The sequence below is a fragment of the Pelodiscus sinensis genome, chromosome 17, assembly GCF_052426305.1.
Source record: "Pelodiscus sinensis isolate ZL-2025 chromosome 17, ASM5242630v1, whole genome shotgun sequence".
Lineage (NCBI taxonomy): Eukaryota > Metazoa > Chordata > Testudines > Trionychidae > Pelodiscus > Pelodiscus sinensis.
The window spans coordinates 3,226,288-3,246,913 of NC_143068.1; the positions used below are offsets into that span (position 1 = coordinate 3,226,288).

At 44.1% G+C, this 20,626-nt stretch overlaps 1 protein-coding gene across 13 annotated transcripts in view; it reads right to left on the minus strand.

The window, feature by feature from the left end:
- PHF20 (PHD finger protein 20) overlaps nucleotides 1–20,626 on the minus strand; it is a 191,700-nt gene that overhangs the window by 20,853 nt on the left and 150,221 nt on the right. For all 13 annotated transcript variants that reach the window (XM_075900760.2, XM_075900759.2, XM_075900762.2 and 10 more), the window contains one exon: nucleotides 17,852–18,047. In XM_075900760.2, the coding sequence (XP_075756875.1) occupies nucleotides 17,852–18,047 (196 nt within the window). The remainder of the gene's footprint in view (nucleotides 1–17,851; nucleotides 18,048–20,626) is intronic.

The following is a 20,626-nucleotide window of genomic DNA, read 5'->3' on the forward strand; positions in this document are numbered from 1 at the left end:
TCTCACAGGCCGCCCCTGAACCCACTTCATCAGACAAACTGATTCTATGTATTTTTGCCAATGTAAGGTGCCACAGGATTACTTGTTTTAACCCTTTAGTTTGTCCTTCAAACAAAATCCATAAATTTAACAACATATGCTATACTGGTTCCTCAATGACCCTTCCTTTGAAAATTATTCCATTACTTGAGTATAGTGCTGAAGAAGTTTCGCACCTAACCAAGCCTATCTTTGTGTACAGTAAAACCCTATACCTTTCCCAGTAAATTGCTTTCTAAACAATGCCTTTTTTTTAGTTAATTTAAAATTAATCAGGTTGAATAATACAGAATAATCCTGAAATAATTTATGTGGCAGAGACAAATGGATATGTTTATAAATAGGGGTAAGGCGGAACCAAATATTTTAGATGAACATGAATACTATGTTTCTTAATTTTCATGGAGTTCTTTCATTTATCCATTTAGGCATCAACAGCAACAAAAAGGAAAGCAAAGTTCTTAGCATCTTAGGAATGTCTGCAAAGATTACTCCCATAGACTAGAACCAGGCCCAAACTAGAAGAAAATATAAAATAACTCCTGTAAAGAATATTGGAGGAGATCCTGGAAAAGTATGCATCTACTGTAGTTTGAAATCCCCATGCCACTGCACAGTCTATCTAGACTTAGCTTCACAGAGTGAAGAGCCGGAGGGAAAAAAAATTCATTATAGCTCTTTGAATAAATGATAAAAAGGATAACGCTGAGCTAAACATATTTGAAACTGAGTTGTCAACGATATAAATTTTCTGGACAGCATGGCACAATTGCACAACTGAAAAATTCCATTTAAATCCACACTTGAATGGCTAAAAGTGTGCTTTTTACAGGTTGTAGGAGACTACCGGTGCCTGTGACACATATTGGTAACACAAGCAGCATCTTTGGAGACTAGCATTTCAACTTTGTTATCTGGATGTTAAACCAGACCCTAAAAACATGAAAACTTCAGAGAGTTGGTTGGAAGAGGTCCAGACAATATAGGCCCAGACATCTCTGTATGTGCTATGCTTATTTGTGTGTTTCCAGCTCATTGTGTGGATTACTTGTGGGATCTGAGATCACCAAGCAGGGATTCATGCAGAATCCCAATGCTGATTCTGGAGACACCCAGAATTTGAAGTCTTGTCCCTCCCCTTGGCAAAGAGGCACTGACTAGTTTACATGTTTCAGGAGCCCTAGGAACAAAATCTTTTTTGCAATAATGGCTGTATTTAAATGGATAGACGGGGAGGTTGGGTTTGAGCCAAACAACTGACATGAAATGGTGGTTACCTGCTAAAGAGTCTAAATGACTGGAACCTGCTAGGGTTTCCATAGGTAAGATGAGGAATGTTTAAGGATGCATGTAGCCAAGTTAGTCTGTACAGGATAAACTTGAACAACAAAAGGTCTGGTAGCACTTTATAGCCTACCAAAACATGTAGATGGAATCATGAGCTTTAGTGGGCACAGCCTTCTGAAGAAGTGGGCTATGCCCACAAAAGCTCATGATTCCATCTACATGTTTTGGGAGGCTATAAAGTGCTACCAGACCATTTGTTGTTTTTCAAGTTTATAATGAACCACTGTCATTGTGTATGTAGAGAAAGTGCTCCAGGTGCTAAGCCTCAAATCAGACCTGCTAGGATAATCACCATGAATTGCAAGGGGGAACTGAAAGCCTAAAACCCTGCTCTGGGGGAGAGGGAGGTGGGTGCTGGCTCAGTGAGAACTGACAGCTGAAGGTCTGAGACCTAAAGAGAAACTCCTTCAATAGACCATGCAGAGGTACTGTTACTCCACAACAGACGTGTGCTGCTTTAACACAATTAATCTTTTTAAAGGGCAAATCTGGTCAGTAAAGAATTAGAATTCCCCAATCCCAAACAAAAACAAAGATTTCAAAATATGACAGTGTTCACCTTGCTAGATTCAGCAGGTAGTCTGTATCTGCAAAAACAAGGAATGCTATGGCACCTCAAAGACTAATAAATGTATTTGGGCATAAGCTTTCATGGGCTAGAACCCACTTTGTCAGATGCACTCCTTTAAAATACCCCAAGGCTTGTTTTTACCTTTCTAGAAGTGTCTTAAAATACAGATTTATTCCCCAATTTAGGAGGCTTGTATATATACAGTAGAGTCCCTATCATCCGACCCCAACGGGACCGACACATGGTTGGATTATTGAATATGTCGGAATGATATGGACTCTACTGTACAGAGCAATGGAACAACTGATGCCGCTCCTGCTGGGGACCAAGCGTCCCCAGCAGCGTAGCATCAGCTGTTCCCTTGCTCTCTAGGAGAAGCTGCTACCGCTCCTGCCGGGGCTGCTTTGTCCGCGGCAGGAACGGCAGCAGTTGCTCCTAGAGAGCAACGGGGCAACTAGCAGGGCCATTCTCCCGGCCCATGCTGTATCCTACCCTGCAGCTCCCGGGGACTCTGTCCCCGGGAGCTGCAGGGTCAGATAAAGCAGAGTGTAGGATTACTGGGTGTCAGTTAATCCGGACTCCACTGTACATCTTTTTCAATCCAGTTCCAGAGCAGAAAGCAGCTTCACAAGAGAAGCAACAAAAGTCAATCTAAAATGGATTGGCCTACTGCGGACAGGAGGAACATCTGAAAATGAAGCACCCAAGGAACAAATTAACACTGAACCCATGAACTGCTTATTAACCCTCTGAAGACTGGCTTAACACAATACTGATTCTGTCAATGCCAATACCGATCTTTTTACCCTTTTCTTTCAGCAGTGCTGAAGAACATTGTGCAAATATTTCTTCAAACAGTATGAAGAGGTTTTTCTAACCTATCAGCATGGGAAGGTCACTCACCTTGGAAAGGTACTGAGGCTCTTTACGATGTGCATCCTTGTGGATGCTCCACTTCAGGTGATTGTGTGCTCACACGCTTCAAATTGGAGAATTTCAACACCGATACCTGGTTAGGACATCTTGCATGCAGAGCAGCAGTTTACTAGTGCTCTGACACCACCCCCAATCCTGGTTCCTTTTCTACCACAGAAGACTTTGAGAGAACTCTGAAGTAAGGGGAGGAGAGTGGGCACTGGCCCACTCACAGGGATGCACATCTCAAAGAACCTCACTTACTACATAAGCGGAGTAATCTTTTCTTCTTCTTGATAGGACCATGAGTCCTAGTAAAAGGGTCAAATGTAGAATGTTTCTCTACTGTGTGGTGCTGAATGAATATGTGGGAACATATTCCCAAGTGGCTGCTTCACATATGTCTGTAATAGGTACATGATTAAGGAAGGCTATTGATGCGGAGAGGCACCTGGTAGAATGTGATCTAACAGTTGGTGGGGGTTGTAGTTCATGTTGGCGGTGTCAGAGATGAAAACACCGAGTCTTCATTTAGATGGATCTCTCCTTTAGATCACATTATAGTTGTACAAAATCTCTTCCTTTTGTGGCGGTAAGCTGAACATGAAGTCAACCATCTGCTTTTTAACAAGATAGCCTTCACCTCTTCTGAGCAGGTCAACTTCTCACCTTCCTACCATGGAAGATCCGTGCTTGGAGATGGAACATTACCAGGTTTCGGTGCAAGATTTGGTCTACACCTTGTGACAGATATGGAAGAAGAGGGAGAATGCATGGATGACATGCTGCAGGTATGAAAACCAAGTTTGCTGGGCAACGTGGGGACTATCAAGAGGACCCTGGATTAGCTAGTCTTGATCTTTTGTATGACCCTGAATAAAACATAGAGAGAGGTGTGTCCTCTCTGAGGAAGAAGGCATCACCCCCCTCCCCCAGTATCTACTGTTGTAATCCCATTGCTGAAATTTGTCCTATATATCCAAGATATTTCTCCCACTTGTGATTGTTGTGCTATGCTTAATACATCTGTTATGGCATTCTGAAATCCACGTAGATAAGTGACTGATATGGTGATATTGTGAGGGATGCACCAATTCCACCGTCTTAAGTCATTGGTGCAGGAGGGCAATCTTGCTCTGACCATGATTAAAAACAAAATCATAAAGTGTGCATGTGTTACAAACTGCTCGCAGTTACAGAATATGTATGTATAGCATTGATTCTGGAGAAGACAATCTGCCCTGTACTGTCAGATTGTTTAGATCCGTGTTTCTCAATCTTCTTTATAAAGTACTCCCTTTAAAAAGTACCCCCAGTACCTACAGTTTTCAGAGACACAATTTTTTTTCTACCATTACAATACATTTGTTTAAACAACTTAATCGTAGCTGGGCGGGCGGTGAAATTTGTGGGTATAAAAAGTACAAAAAATAATAAAGTGCTGTAAAACTTAAAACAAAAATTCAGTTTTCTCCAAATTTCAGTTGTGTTGATGTACCCCCAGACTTCTCATGAGTACCTCTAAGGGTACTTGTACCACTGGTTGAGAAACACTGGTTTAGATGAGCAGACCAGACCACTAGGCATTATCCTTGTGATTTACCCTTGCATGGAAAATCTGTAGTTTAAGTGACCCTTAATCAATACTAGTTCCTGCACGGGTGTCAGCATTGACTTTTGAATGTTTATTTTGAGACCACACTCTATAAAGAATGACAGTGTCATATGTGTGGTTTCAACAGCTTTTTCCCAAGTTGGGGCCTTGATTAGACAATCATTTCAATATGGGTATAAGCATGACCCTTTGCTTGTGTAGATAGGCTATGGCCACTGTTAGAACTTTGGGAAAAAAGCACAGGGAGACATGAAGAAGCCGAAGAGCAGCACTATGTGCTGATAGTGATCTTGTTCCAAAACAAACTAAAGAAACCACCTGTGCAATGGCTGCATGGGATGTAAAAATATGCATCTTGCAGGCTGAAAGCTGGAATTATTTTTGCTGAAGTAACCATTCCAAATGGATTTATTTTGGTAAATTTATATTTCTCAGGTCAGCTCTAATGTACCCAATTGCAGGAGATGATCTAATTCTGTCTTAGAACACGCTTGCGAGAGGAATCCCTGAAGATGGAGAGATGGTTGATAGGGGGAATGGAGGTGACCTGGATGGAATAAACACTGGCGATCATTTCCAGTACCTATTTTTATTAAGTAATAATTGTAAATAATTGCTGGGTAGAATGGTATTAAAAGAGTAGAAAGTGGTTTCAGCAATTGGAACTGGAGGTGGTGTCTCAGGCCCTCGACCAAACCCTCAAATTAGATGTTTCATTCCAGGTTGTTGCGAGGTGGTAGGCTGACATGGGTGTGGCCTGTATCTTGATTTTTACCTCCACCTCTGTGTGTAGGGCATCAGCTGTGTTTAGGGCATCAGCCTTGAGTATCGTTATAGCTGCCTTGTATTCATTCTTGTGCACCTGAGGTGCTGCAGATATGCCTAAAGACAAAAAGAATTGCTGTGGAATCTTTCAATGTATGCAAGGACTAGTTTTAGTTGTAAATATTGGTGGACCTTCAGAGGGAAGATTCTCTATAGTGGATTGCACTTCCCTTGGGAAACCAGACAGGTGGAGCCAGTAGAGCCATCATATCTCTATGGCAGTTGCAATGGATCTGACCATCGTGTCAGCTGAGTCTAAGGAGGCCTGTAGAGCTGCTCGTGCCAGGCGGAGACCTTCAAAGATGACTGACCTAAATTGTGCCTTTTTGTCTTCTAAGATAAAGTCAATACATTCATACAGTTTGGAGTAATTTGTATTGTACTATTTCACCATCAAGGCTTTATACTTGGCTTTTCTGAGCTATGATGTTGCTGACAAACAGGTCTTGTGACCAAAGATCCAACCTTTTCCACTTTGTCATGTGGACTGGTCCTTGAATGGTTTTGCCTACTCAATTTACTCCAGTTCTTTCCCAGCAATGAATTTGGCCGGGAGTGTGAAATTAAGATACTGTGGCAGCTACATGCAGGGGAGAGGAGTTCTGCTCCTTTCCCTGCTGGGAGGGGCAATGGGAAAAGGCGTACAACGTTGGCAGCATCTCTGGCTGCCATAGCACTCCCAGCTCCACTCCCAAAGACCTATACACAGAGATGGGGCAGCTCAGTAGAGGGGCTGGCCAGCAGGGAGTCTCTGGTACACCGTACTGGCTAAAAATAACCTACTGGTATGGTGTACCAGTCCATACTGGCCCAGTTGCACAAAAACTGCTGTTTCATAGGGAAGCATCAAAGGGCCAGAAGACGACGCTGTAAGCTGAGGCACTGCAGAGTTGCTCGATATTGAATGTATTCATTGCTGGAGTCGGTGCCATGGTTCCAAGACTAGAACCGCCTCTCGTGGGAAAGATAACATTTAAAACCTGGACTCTCAGGCACTCTCAGGTGAAATGGTCTCCAAAAGGGGTAAACAAAATGTAAAGTAAAAGTAATTGTATGATGTAGGCATGTATATAATGGGGAGGAAAGGGATAGGAATGAGTTCTAATCAGTCTATCCACTACACTATGTAGCTAATCCTAAATCAAAGTAAGTAGTGTAGAAGTACTATGGGAACTTCAATTTGGACCAAGAGCAATTCAGATGAGATGAGCTTGGTCGCATAGTGCTCATTAACCAACACTACAGCTGTGAGATGGGGACAGCGCATGTGCCGCTCAACTGAGCAATCCTGCCAATATTCTCCAACCAAAGGGGCAGGGCACACAATCACTTGAAGTGCAGCACCTACAGGGACATCACTCAGTGAAGACCATCAGATACTTTCTTCAAATCAGGGAATATCTTGAAGAGCCTTTCATCATACAAATTGATTAATTTAGTACAATATCTTATAGTAAGATAAAGATAAGGTGGAAGCCAAAAGGAAAAAATTCCATAACAAGCAAAAACACTGCTGTGTATTGGTCCATACCTTACTGCTACAAAACAAATATTGTGCTGTTCTGATGAAGAATCTGAAGATTTAAAACTCATATCCCTGGCTGAATAACATTGGGAAGAAAGGTCTTAAAGAGACTAAGATATTTAAGTTTTACTTCCCTACTACATAGAAAAGAATTCCAAAGAAATGATTAAGGAATCCTACAGTGAAAGGATACATAATATTTCCAAAACGCACGACACTGTATTTTTTTTGCAATCCGCTATTCAAGCACTTAAAAGTACTGCAATTATCACATTGCAGACCCTAAAAATTGAGGTGAAAAGGGAACAAGTTCTAGAAGGAGGCCAATGATTCCAGAGCTTTGCTTTCCAAATGGCTGTTGCTATGTGACCACCTGATCAGTGAAGGGAGACACATTTAAGAGATTATACACTGCGATTTCGGATTTGAGGTTAGGAGAATTAGATTTGTATCCCCAGAACATTAAGGAAACCAGAAAAATGTTTCTCAACCCAAATACTGAAAAAACAGTTACCTACCTTTCATAACTGTTTTTTTAAGATGCATTGCTCATGTCCATTTCAATAGGAGTGCATGCACCATGTGCATGATCATTGAAAGCTTTTACCTTAGCAATGCCTATTGGTTTAGCTATGGAGCTCCCTGAAGTGATGTCTTTATGGTTGCATGTATAGGTTCCTGCAAGCCACCTCCTGCTCAGTTCCTACTTGCCAGGATATTCTGACAGATGGGAGGTTGGCAGGATTTGGAATGGACATGAGCAATGGCTCTCAAAGAACAGTTACAAAAGGTAGGTAACAGTCTTTGCCTCTGAGTGTTTGTTCATGTCTATTCCAATGACTCCTAAGCAGTTTTAATGGAGGAGGGATCACAGTTCACCAAGTTGCTGATTGCAGTCCTGCCCTGGCCAAGGCTATTTTGTCCCTCACCTGTTGAGTGATGGCGCAGTGCAACATGAAGGTGTGGATGGAAGACCGTATTGCTGACTTCTGTATGTCCTGAACAGGGATTTGTGTGAGGAATGCAATGGAAGAGACTTTCATTCTTGTGCAGTGCATGCTGTTAATGGTAGGGCTGGAATCTTTGCTAGGTCATGTTATGTTTTGGTACAGGGCATGATACATGATGAAATGTGCCGGGAGATGGAAAGCCCTTGTATCTTCTCAGTGACTGCAATAAAAAGATGTAACAACTTACAAAATGGTTTTGTGCATTTCATGCAGAAGGCTAGGGCACACCTCATGCCCAGAGAACGAAGTACTCGTTCTTTGTCGATGGCATGAATTTGGGAAAGAATACCAGTAAAAATGTGCCCTGGCTTACAAGAAAGTGTGAGACTACCTTGGGTAGGAAAGCTAGGTGTCGGCATAACTGCACCTTTTCTTTACAAAAGATGCAAGTGCTTTGAGCTCTGAGACTCTTCTGGCAGAGGTTATGGCCACCAGAAAAGCCACCTTCCAGGAAAGACAGGATGACAGGATAAAGGGCAGGTCACCAGTGCTCAAAAGGGGGACACATAAGTTTAGAAAGGACCACAGTAAGGTTCCACTTTGAGACAGACTGGTATACCTGAGGGTAAAGCCTACTGAATCCCTTAAGAAACCAACCCACCATGGAGTACTGAAGATTGACTTACCCACCTTGCTTGGATGGAGGGCTGAGAAGGCTGCTAGGTGTATCTGACTAGCAATGCCAATGCCTTGTTGCTTCAGGTAGAAGAGGTATTCTCACACAAGAGGAATAAAAGCTTGCTGTGAGAAGGTACCTTTCTGTAGCAATCAAATGAGAAATGCTTCCACTTTGCCAGGGATATAGTGAGTGGAGTATTTCCAGCTGCCCAACAGAATTTCCCTAATGGAATTCAAAGATTACAGTTCAAGCTGGTTCAGTGATCGTTCCCATGCCATGTGAAGGGACTCCAATTAGGAGTGTTGTAGTTAGCTATGATCCTGCATGATGAGGTCAGAGAGCGTAGGAAGGGTCACTATTTTGTCCTGATAGCATGGCTCTGACAGCATTAGTTCACCATGGTGCTGAACCTATGAAGATCACAGAATCCCTTTCCTGCCAGATCTTGAGGAGGACCTTATACATGAAAAGGAAGGGCAGGTGACTCGTCCACGGTAAATGAAAGATGTCTGCTATGGAGCCAAATCCACAATTCTGAATGAAGCAAAACAGAAGGTGCTTTCTGTTGCTTCACATCACAAACACGTTCACATGCAGATGGCCCCACCTCTGGAAAATCGAAAGGGCAACATCTGCTCTGAATGACCACTCATGAATGTGGAATGAACAGTTGAGGAGGCCTGCTAGTTCATTCTGTACTTCCAATAGATGTGAGGCCTGTAGCTGGACGTAGTGTGTGATGCAGTAATAAGGGAGTCACTTACTTTGTGCAGTAACGACTGTTCTTTGAGATGTGTCCCCCCATGGGTGCTCCACTGTTGATGAGAGGTTGTCCAGAGCCACAGATTGGAATCTTGCAAAGTAGTTTCCCCTGTTGGGCTGTGTATGCATAGGAGGCATTTTGTGGCACCCCCTCCCAAGTGTTTTGCTAACCTGGCCTGACTCCTCCCTTTCAGTTCCTTATTTATGCCCAAGTAACTAATACTCCAAGCAGAGAGGAGGAACGGAGGGTTGTGGCGCACCCACGGGGACACACATCTCGAAGAACAGCTGTTACTGCATGAAGTGAATAACTCCCTTTTCTTCTTCGAGTGATGTCCCCGTGGGTGCTCCACTGTTGGTAAGTATAGAGCAGTATTCAATTTGGATGGAGGGAGTCAGTGATTTTTTGGCGGTGGGGGACAAAACTGCAATGGCCACTGCTGAATCAGATGCGAGTTGTGGTAGTCCGGCATAATGTTTGGGGAAAGCCCACAGTGCAGTTTGGGTTTATGCAGGGCTCAACATGCAGCGGGGATCCTTTGAACATGGCCTCTGCTGGGAACACGCTCCACAATGGCGAGTCAATATAATGGTCTTCTGTTTATATATGATTTAGTAGTTAAATTCCTGGACTGTCACTGCCTATTAAAAGTGCTGTCATATGGGTGGGCAATTGGGTAAATGTTGCATTTTATTAATATCAGCAGAACTGTCTTAAATGGGGCCTGCATGTTGTGTAGTCTTGTCTTAATCTTTGTATTAATGCCTGTCAGTGTGAAAAGCTATTTGCATATATTTGCAACCACACTTAAGTTGCAGTCCTCAGCACATGCTAAGAGTATCACTGTGACCCCTAGGGCTTCCAAAGTTGAATAGCCCATCTGACTATGCACGTCGATATCCACTTTGAGATCCATTGAGATGAAATGGGTGTACCTCTTAAGTGCTCAGCAATAGAAATAAAGTGTCGTTGAGATTTACGAAAGGCTTGGGTTCTACCTAAGAAGGCCAATGCTCCTCAGATATCCAGAGTGTGCAGCATCGCATCCCTTGGTCACGTGTGAGGCTTTGGGAAAAAAAGGACATAATACAATTGGCTCACTGATGTGGAACGCTGTGCAGACGTTCAGCAAGGAAGCCGGATGTGGTTTTAGTGTGACTATCTTTTGTAAAGATAGTGTAGGGGGACTCTGCCATAAAGGCCTCAAGCTCTCTGACTCTCCTGACTACTGAGGTAATGGCTGGTAGGAAGAAGACGTTCATAAAGAGTAAGGAAAGAGCAATGGTGGCCAAAGCTTTGAAGGGGGGCATGATCAAGCAATCCAAAACAAGGTTTAAGTCCCATGAGGGAGGTGGGGTCCTATGGGGTGGGTGTATATTCTGGAGACCCTTAAGGAACCTTTTTGTGATAGGGTGAGTAAATATGGAAAGTCTATCGACAGGGACATGGAAAGCTGTTATTGCCAAAAGATGGACTCTTAGAGAAGAAAGTGAGTCTGGACGTCTTAAGGTGTAGCATGCAGTCCAGAATGATGTTCAATGGAGACGTGCAAGGGTCTATCATTGAGCTCTGGCACCCCTGAGAGAAACATGTCCATTTTTGTAGGTAAGTCTTTCCTGCTGTGGGAGAAGAACATCCTTCACTTGTTGCTGAACCAGATAGGAACCACGCTTGAAGATGCAGTGTGTGTGGCTGGGGATGCCGAACAGTACCACTGATTCTGGTATAGGAGGTCACCTTGGCATAGCAATGGGTAGGGAGGCTGAACTGTCTCTGCAGGTATGGAAATCTGATCTGGTGCAACCAAGACGGAGCTATTAGAATGATGCAAGCCTCGTCTTGCAGATCTTGTGTAGCGCTCTGGGAATAAGCAGGTGGGGGGAGGCATAATGTAGAGGGGCCTTCCATTGGATTAGAAATGCATACCTGAGGGAGTCGTCTTTGCGGAGTCTCTCTCAGGAGCAGAACTGGAGGCATTTGGTGTTCTGGGGGAAAGCAAAGAGGTCTATGGGTGGCCAACCCCATTGGAAGGAAATTGAATTTGTGACTTCCCAATGCAGCTCCCATTCTACTTTAAGTAGTGGCTCAAAGAGTCTGCACTGGTGTTGCTGGCTCCAGATAGGTATGATATTATGCGTGTAACCTGTCTGCAGACACACCAATTCCGTAAGTGGATGGCCTCTGCACATAGGGAGCAGGAGTGGATGCCTCCTTGCTTGTTTATGTAAAACATTGAGGAGATATTGTCTGAGAGGATCCAAACTCTGCGATTGGCAATACTGGGCGCAAAACGTGCACAGGCATTTCTTACTGCCCTCAGCTCCAGCAGATTGAAGTGCAACAATGCCTTGTGTGAGGACCATTTGCCTTGGATCACGTGATCATGCAGATGGGCACCTCAGCCCAGGGGGATTCGTCCATTGTAATTTGCACTGTGGGCTGGGATTGATGAAATGGATCTCCTACCAGAAGATTGTCCACTGACGTCCACCAGCATAGAGGTAAGAGAGTATATGGGGGTATGGTAACTCTTAAGTTGAAAATGGCGGGATGGAGTATACACGGATGCTATCGGGAGTTGAAAACACTGGAAGTGCAAAAAGGCATGATGGACCACATAAGTAGTTGCAGTCACATGGCCCATCAACCGAAGGCAGGTAACTATTGTGGTGGAAGGGCTCCTGGATATCATGCTTATGAGATCCTGTATAATTATGAACTGTTGTAGAGGTAAATATGTGTGGGCCGAGACCGCGTTGAGGCGGGCACCAATGAACTATGTCCTGGACCAGCTACAATGTCAATTTTTGTTCATTGATAGGAAGGCTGAGACGACTGAGAAGGGCTTTGATCTTGTTTCTCACTTGACCTTCCTTTCATCAAACAGTTGTTGAGGTATGGAAAAATGATTACATAGTGTTGTCAGAGGTATGCTGTGGCTACTGCTAACGCTTTTGAAAATAGTCAAGAAGCTGATAAAAGGCCAAAAGGTAGCACCTTGTACTGATAGTGATCTGCCCCTAGTGTGAACTGCACATAACACCTGCGTGTTGGATGAATGGCAATATGAAAGTAGGTGTCCTGTAGATCGTGGGCTGTGAATCAGTCCTCTTGCTCCCATATTGGAATGACTGTGGTTAGCGTGACCGTTTTGAAGTGGTGCTTTCTGAGAAATGTGTTCAGTTCACGGAGGTCAAAGATCAGTCTCCAACCCCTCTTTTTTTCTCAGTCAGGAAGAATGTGGAATAGAATCCTCTTTGGTGAAATTCCTTGGGTACCCTCTCTATGGCTCCAAGCATCAGGGGGCGATTAATCTCCTGTTTTAGTAGGCTCTCATGAGAAGGGTTCCTGAAAAAGGGACGGGGTAGTGGGTAGGGTGTGTGCATGGAGCAGAGGTAAAGGGGACAGTATATCCCATACGGATTATCTCCAGTACCCAGTGGTCCAATGTTATGGACTCCCAGTATCTTAGGAAGGAATGCAGACAGTGGGTAAAAAGATGGCAGTGCTGTGTTGGCACTGAATCAAGAGGGAGGTCGTGCAGACCCTCGACCACGCTCTCAAACTTGCTGCTTTGAGGCATGGATGGTAGAGGGGCGACCCTGGTTGGAGAGCCTCCTCTGTGCATGCCGTCTTGGTTGGGCATCTTCATATGGTATCTGGTCGCCAATTATATTGGATTTATCTATTGCGGTTATACGGGGTGTATCACTTGCGCCAATTAGGCGGAGTGTACATGCTGAGGGTACGGAGCATGGTTCTTGAATCTTTGCTACTGTGCAGCACCTCATCTGTGTTAGCTGCAAATGATTTTTTTGTCAGTCAAATGGGAGGTCCTCCACTTTGGTCTGAAGTTCCTGAGGAACACCTGAAGCCTGTAACAAGGATGCCCTCCACATAACCACCGCTGTGGCCGTTGACCTAACTTCAGTATCAGCAATGTCCAACTCTGTAGGGTGGTGTGGGCGATTGTATGACCCTCATGGATTATGGCCTTCAGGGTAGGTCTCTGATTCAGGGAGATATTCAATGAGATCTAATTTTGAATAGTTATCAAAATCATGATTTGCCAAAAGGGCACAGTAATTTGCAATACTCAGTTGCAATGTGGAGGAAGAGTAGATTTTTCTGCCAACGAGATCTAACTTCTTGTGATCTTTGTACTGGTTACTCATCCTATACTGTGGTAGCTTGGATCTCTGCTGGGCCGATTCTATAACCAAAGAATTTGGTCGGGCGTGTGTGAAATAAAAATTCCGTGTCTTTCAGGGGAACAAAGTATTTCCTGTCCACCCTTTTACAGGTAGGCTGGACAGATGCATAGTTCATCTGAGATCTTCATAACTCCCTCATCTACGGGCAAGGCAATTTTCCCCTATAATGTGGAGGTGTAAATTCTTCAACAAGGAATGCTGTTTTTCTTGGCCTTTTTGAAGTGGAACTTGTTGGCTTGCTGCTCCTCTTGAATAACTCTCAAAATTGTTTATCATCCGTTGGGTATGTGTCAGATGGTATGACTGAATCCTCTGGCAGTGACAAAGAATTTATCTGTTGGAGATGTGCCCGGTTCATGAGAATCCAGGTCCCCGTCATCTATCTGTCCCCCCTCCTCCTCAGAGTCTTTGGGTGAGGGAAGGGATTGGGTTGGAGGCAAGCCTCTTTTTGCTGGTATACAATAGGTTGAGAACCACTGCCTATACGGATCCCAGTGTTCCCCGCTGCGGTAGGTAAAGTGGAGGGGTATAAGCCCAGTGGGGGTACCATGAAGCCCCACTATATAATAGTGTGACAGTGGCCCCGTTGGTGATGTATGCTGCGATGATAATACTCTTATCTGGTCATCCTCATGTGAAAGACTGCTGAGAGAGTACTGGAGATCTAATTACGCAAGGAGAGCAGCGGGTTGGAGAAACTGCAGGTGATAGAAGTATAGAGAAAGGGCAAGAGTCATGATGTTTGCCCTGGCTGTCAAGTGCTGATTGTGGCCTCCCCGCTGTTGCCCACGTCAGCTGTGGGTCTGAATCTATCACTAGCGTGGCAGGAATTGAAAGTGGCCATGTCTTTGGAAGCTCGAGCCACGTCTTTGGAAGCCCACACAGGTTCCAGTGCTAGTGTGGAAGCTCTGCCCACCATTTTGATAGCGGGATCACTGAGGTGCCTGGTCTCTTTCCCCTACTGACTCTCAGGGAGGAAGAAGAGCGAGTCCCAGCCCAGGGGGACTCATTCTGAAGAGAGCAAGAATGAGCCCTCACTTACTGAAAGTGGTTTGTGCCAGAGCCACGTGCTCCAGCACATGCACTCAGGATTTGCCCTTGATGAGCCTTTTGTCCAAGTACAGGAAGACTGAAACCCATGTTTGTGCAGGAAGGCCAACAGAACCACCGTGAACTTTGTCAACTCAAAAGATGCTGCTGAAAACCCAAAGTAAAATGGGTGGTCCGGGTATTGACTACAAATCTCAGGAATCTCTTGTGCGCTAAAGTAATCAATATATGAAAATACACATCCTTTAGGCCAAGGGTGGTGCGCCAGTCTCTTGAGGAAATGGTAGTGGTCAGAGACCATACCAAACTTGTTTTCTTATGAACATGCTGAAGTTTCACAGATCCAGGATAAGACCTGAGCCCACCTCTGCCCCTGGAGATAAGGAAATGTCACGCGTAGAATCTCCTGCCCCTGAACTCCTAAGGAACATCCTCTATTGCCCCCAATGCAAGGAGTGATTCTGCCACCTATAGCAGGAGCTGCTTGTGAGAAGGATCTCTGAAGAGGGATGGGGAAGGCAGGTGAGAGCAGAATGGCACAGAATTGGATAGAAGCTCTCAACCATGCCATGCTAAGGACTCAGTGACCTGAAGTAATCTGGGTCCAGGCACAGAAAAAGTGGGGCAGACAATTCACAAAGGGAGGGCAAGAAGCCAGGATCTGGGCTGGTGCTTCATCTCCAGGAGCATCTTTGAAAGTTTGTCTTCAAGCTGTGGGGCTGTTAAAGGAGCCAAGACCCCGGCCAGGAGGGGATGTCTCTTATTGTTTCTTCCCCTTCATTGATTATACTCTTTCCTTGGGGGAGTAGTGAGGGACTTGGATAGAATCCTGAAGGGGGTTGGCGCCTGAATAATTTTCTCTAGGATGCTGGCATGCAAATGAGGTTTGCTCTGGAATCCTTGAAACTGCGCAGTCTCAAGTTAGTCCTCTATAGAATTCGGTACTTTCACTGGGAGCCCAAACACGTGCAGCCATGGTCTACACGGCACTATAACGGTCATAGCCATGATTCCCACCATCAAGAAACCAGAGCAGTCTGAAGGAGGTTTAAAGAGCAGCCTAGCCAGTAGGTATATAGTGGCTGGGGTCTACCAGAACACCTTCATGGATCGTTTTTATGATATTACACCCTGGAGGGACCCTCTGGGGGCAAGTATGCAAACCATGGGGTCTGAGTTCCGCACAACTTGTTCAGTCTACATGCTGAGGCTTTGTGCCACTCTAAGGAGGCCCTGGTGGGCTTCTATGTCCATCAGCAGAAGTGACATGGTAGTGCCCTCCACTGATTCATCCAGAAAGGAAGATGAGGAGGCTTGAGGTGGGCTGGAGTCTTCTTGCCCCTCTGGTTCCTTGGTGATGTGCTCAGGGACATCCAACCCCACTGCTACTGATGGTACAGGAGCTACTAGCATGGGTGTCTGTGACCCTGCACTAGATGCAAGAGGCCTTGGGTCTGATCGTCATGGTGGGTTCTCTGTTGTCCCTGATGAGTCATGGGCTCCTGATGTCACAGTAGGAGGGGCATGGGCAACAGAAATCACCAATGCTGCCCTGGAACTACGCCCCTGATTCTGGTGATAAGACCAAGGTGTTTAAAAGGGCATTGTATTGGGCCCTGCCACTGGGGTGGCCAGGACACCATCGGTATGTAGGGTTTCTCTGCTCTACAGTGCCGAGATCTCAAGCAATACCAGCTTTTTCAGGAAACAGATGACTCCATCTCTGACTCAGAGAAATTGTCTAAGCCCAACAAGGGAAGAATGGACCCCAACAATGATGGGGAACAGTGCTGCATCATAGTGGGCTTGCCTTGGTGCTGGATAGGTGGTGTTGCTATCTGCGCTGCCGACGGTGCTGGAAGTGGTGTAGCAGTTAAAGCTTGTGCAGCCTTCATCTGAGCTGGTGCATGGGAAAAGGAGGGCCAGGGACTGTGCTATCATGGCAATCAAATCCCGGGCAACCGTAACAATGTCTAGTGTGGAGGGAAGGTACAGATCCTCCTCCAGCACTTCCTAGACTAGAGACTCCATTGACACTAGACTCAACCAAACTCACCTAAAGGCTGGAGTCAATGGCGTGGGAACCAATGAACCAGACCTCTAGTGGGATGCACTGCATCGGAGACCTGTCTGCTCTTCCTGGCAGGAGAGTGGCCCCATTATGCCTTGTGGTCATGCTGCACCAATGAGCTGGCCTTTCATGAAGGGAAGCAGTGATGATGCTCCTTATGGGAGTCCATCCTCAGTGCTGAGGTATCCCACGCTGAGGCCAGTGTGCTGTGCACGAAAGCTGCCGGTGCTGACTGGGGCCAAAAATCTGACTCCATTAAAAGGTGCTTGCAATATGAAGTTCTGGGCTTCATTCTTCTTCAAATGGAACACTTGTGCAATTCACTCTCTGGCACTTAAGCAGCATGTGGATCCCCTTTGAGCATAGGCATACGACACCAACTGCATGGCTTGAACCCAAGGACCTGCATCAAGTCTGGCGACAGGGAAACATATTGGGTGGGGACTCCCTACTTCAACTCAGTAATTAGTGTAAAAGAGAGAACAATTACTATGTACAGGCACTTGCTAAAGCAAGAGATCAGCTGCTTCAGTGGTGATAAAGAGAAAATGAAGTGATGGCTCGGCAAGGACCTATATACACCTTCGTAAAGGAGCCACTGCAGGGGGCTCTACAGTTGACCTAATGGGTACCACTAAGGTAAAAATTTTCAATGATTGTGCACATGGCACGCACATAACTACTGGAATGGACATGAGCAATCACTTGAAGAAAAGCTGGTTATTGACTGCCCATTATCTACTAATTTATATATGTGTGTATAATGGAATGTTTTGCAATTTTTCTGATTCTGGTGGTAACCACAAAATAAAGCTCAGATAGAGTACGAAGTGATAGCCAAGCCACTGACAGGATACTGAGATATGAACACTCATCACACTTCATGGAGAAGGGTGAAAAATGTTTCCAATAGCAAAATTAAGTAGTATTAAGCAGTAGTAGTGTCAAGAGTTTGTAAGTATTATATACGTATCATCCATATTCTACTTTTGTGTGTTCTGGAAGAGTTTTCGTCTATGCTTGCTTACTCTTTCTCCACATGTCTAAGTATATATGCACACCACATACCTATTTTTATTTAAAAAAATATAAATAAAAGTTTCACTGCACCAAAGAATTGCAGCTACGTTTTTTGCAAATCACAACTTAAATGAAAGTACATTTCTCTATGGCCATGGAATAGTATATACAAATCTAAAACAATCTGCATTATCAGTTACTTTTCTACTCTTTGAAATCTGTTTCATATCTAGTACATGCCAACTAAGACTTCAAAACGCTGCTTACTGTAAAATGCTCATCTTCAGCTGCAGTCCATGCAGTACTTCTATTACTTTCTGCACATCCCCAAGAAGTTGGTGAGTGGCTACAATCTTCTTGGCATTCTGGTGGGAATAATTTTCTTCCAGAAATGCTAAGCCATGCATGTGACCATTACTTAACCACTCCTTCTCATACCAGTATTTTAAGCTGGACCTCTGACCTAAAGCAACAGTAATGAGTGGATTAAAATAGTCATTATGGTAACGTTGGTATGTGAACATTACTGGTAACAGTTATTAGCTTGGTATCTACTAATATCTACAAATCCAGCACCAGCTTATTAATAGTAACTCTTAACAGTAGTACTAGTAAAAAGGTCTATTAGACATGGAATGTACCCCTTTCCCAAAGACAGAACAAACATATGAAGTTGGAAGTACATATGACACTTTGCTCTATCTCAGAGAATTCTACCCCAGAATACAGCAGCAGTATTCAGTGAGGATTTCCACGCCAGACAGTTGCAACTGATGGACATCTTCATCTTTTTCATGTATTCTCATCAACAGAATACTGCATATTCCAGTAACTAAATCTTCAGACCTAAAGACAGTCTTCACTATGCAACTCAGTGCAAATGATTTTTAAAAGTCTGTAGACAAAGAAATACATGACATGCCTGTCAACTTCCCCATCACTAGTAGGTTTCTTAGATGCTTAACTGGTCATTTTATAAGGAAAATGTATGCACCAAGATGCCAACATTGAAATTTACCATCTAGATGTCGTTTTGACCAAAACCTCATGCAAATATACAAATACGAAGAAAGCTACCCCTTGCTGAGGAGGTTGAAGTATCAAAGGAACAGCGAAAATGCAACTAAGTTTATCACATCTATTTTATAATGTGATAAACACAATAGTAATACATTAAAAAGCCAAGCAAAGGAGCATCAATAAAAAGAGTGGTATTGGGCTGTCATTGTTTTAATTGTTGTAATTGTTTTAAACAAAATGCCTCTCTTAAAAGTAGGCTATTCAATAAAAGTGAGTTTGATTCTGAAGAGCAGAGGCAGGGCTGCAGTAGGTGCTCCAAAAACATGTTCCACAGACTGAGAAATACTGGATCAAAGAATAAGCCACCTGTCCATAAAAGGCCGCAAAGAGTTACAGCAGGGACCTATCTAAATGAGGCTCCCAGAGGAATTTTAAAACATACTCAGGTCAATACCTATTAGGGGTTTTTGACAGCTAACAGAGCCAACTTAAAATCAAGACAATTTAAATTGTCAGGAAGTATATAAGAATGCAGATAAGATGTATGGTACCAACATCATTGATGAGAGTGGTCATTGGCCATGATGCTGCATTCTGCACGAGTATGAATGTTCCCTTTTTCAAAGTCCTACTAAGGGAATTATCACTGAACCTCAGTCACAAAGCCTTGTATTGCTGCTGAATGGTCATTATGGGATGAATAAAGGTAAAGTATTTTCATTCCATGCACAATATGGGTTTCTGCGGATAGGGTGTGGTTGAAAACAATGCCAAGTTTAATGTCAACTAAGCTATCTCCAAACATGCCCTCTCAATGAGTAGGGATGGGAAGGTGGAAAGAGTACACTGATGATAATTCCTAACTGCTAGGCTTGGCTGGGGCATCCACACTGTGTGGAAAGAGGCAGTTCAGATATACCTAGTCCTAGCTACTACGGTTCACGGTACAGGAGAGGAGATGTAAAATGATGTACCATCACCACTGTGATATGATCATCCAATATTTAGAGATGACCTCAACCAAAAATATTATCAATGCAAACACTGAACAACATAGTAAACAGGACATCCTCAGTGCTGTAGCTGTGTTGGTCCCAGAATATTTGAAAGACTAAGTAGGTGAAGTAATATTTATGTCGCTTCAACAGAAATTGAACCAATAAAAGATAGCAGCACTTCAAACCCCTAGACAATGACACACATTGTCTAGCAACAACATGAGGTCTCGCAGATGTGACTAAAACCACTGACCAGTTCCAGGCATACCAACAACATCCCTTAATAAATTAAGAAATAACACATGGTCAATGGTAGGAAAAGCTGCTAAAGATGACAAAAAAATTCTGTCAACACATCTCAATCTAAAAGCCACAAATGATTTAGGACCCTGACTAGCAGTCTGAGCTCTCCAGGACAAACTGAATCTGAACTAGGGATGTTAAAATGCAGGGTAATTACAATTGTGTAACAAGTGAAAAACTCAGTGGTTACATGGCTACATGCACCTGTAGCCAGCTCATGCTTGCAGCCCTGCTCCTAGGGAGCTGGCCATTGCTCCCGCATTGCTGTGTCTGATACAGAGGCAGCAGTACAGGGTGGCAGCTGGTTTTCCAAGAGGGAGCAGGAGCCTGCCTATAACTGTAAACATTAACCAGTAAGTCCAGGCTTATCGGTTACCTGCTTACATGGTTATACGGTCATATTCCTAACCTGGACTGAAACCTATCCAGGATTTAAGAGGTGCAGGTGGAGCCAAAAGTCCACTACCTTTCTGGGACAGAGAAGCTATAGCAAATATTTCTGTACTTGAAGATCTAGTAAATGGTGGATGCCAGTCAGATAAGTCATGTTTTGATAATATTCTCAACAACAGTAACACAATGACAGTTTTCTAAGTAGCCAGAGTGGACACAGGCCAGAGTATGTAACACACAAACCCTTGAAGATACTGGGGACAGTGGAGAAGACAATCTCAAAGTTACTCCAAATTCTCACAATTGAGAGAGATGGGAAGAGAAGCCC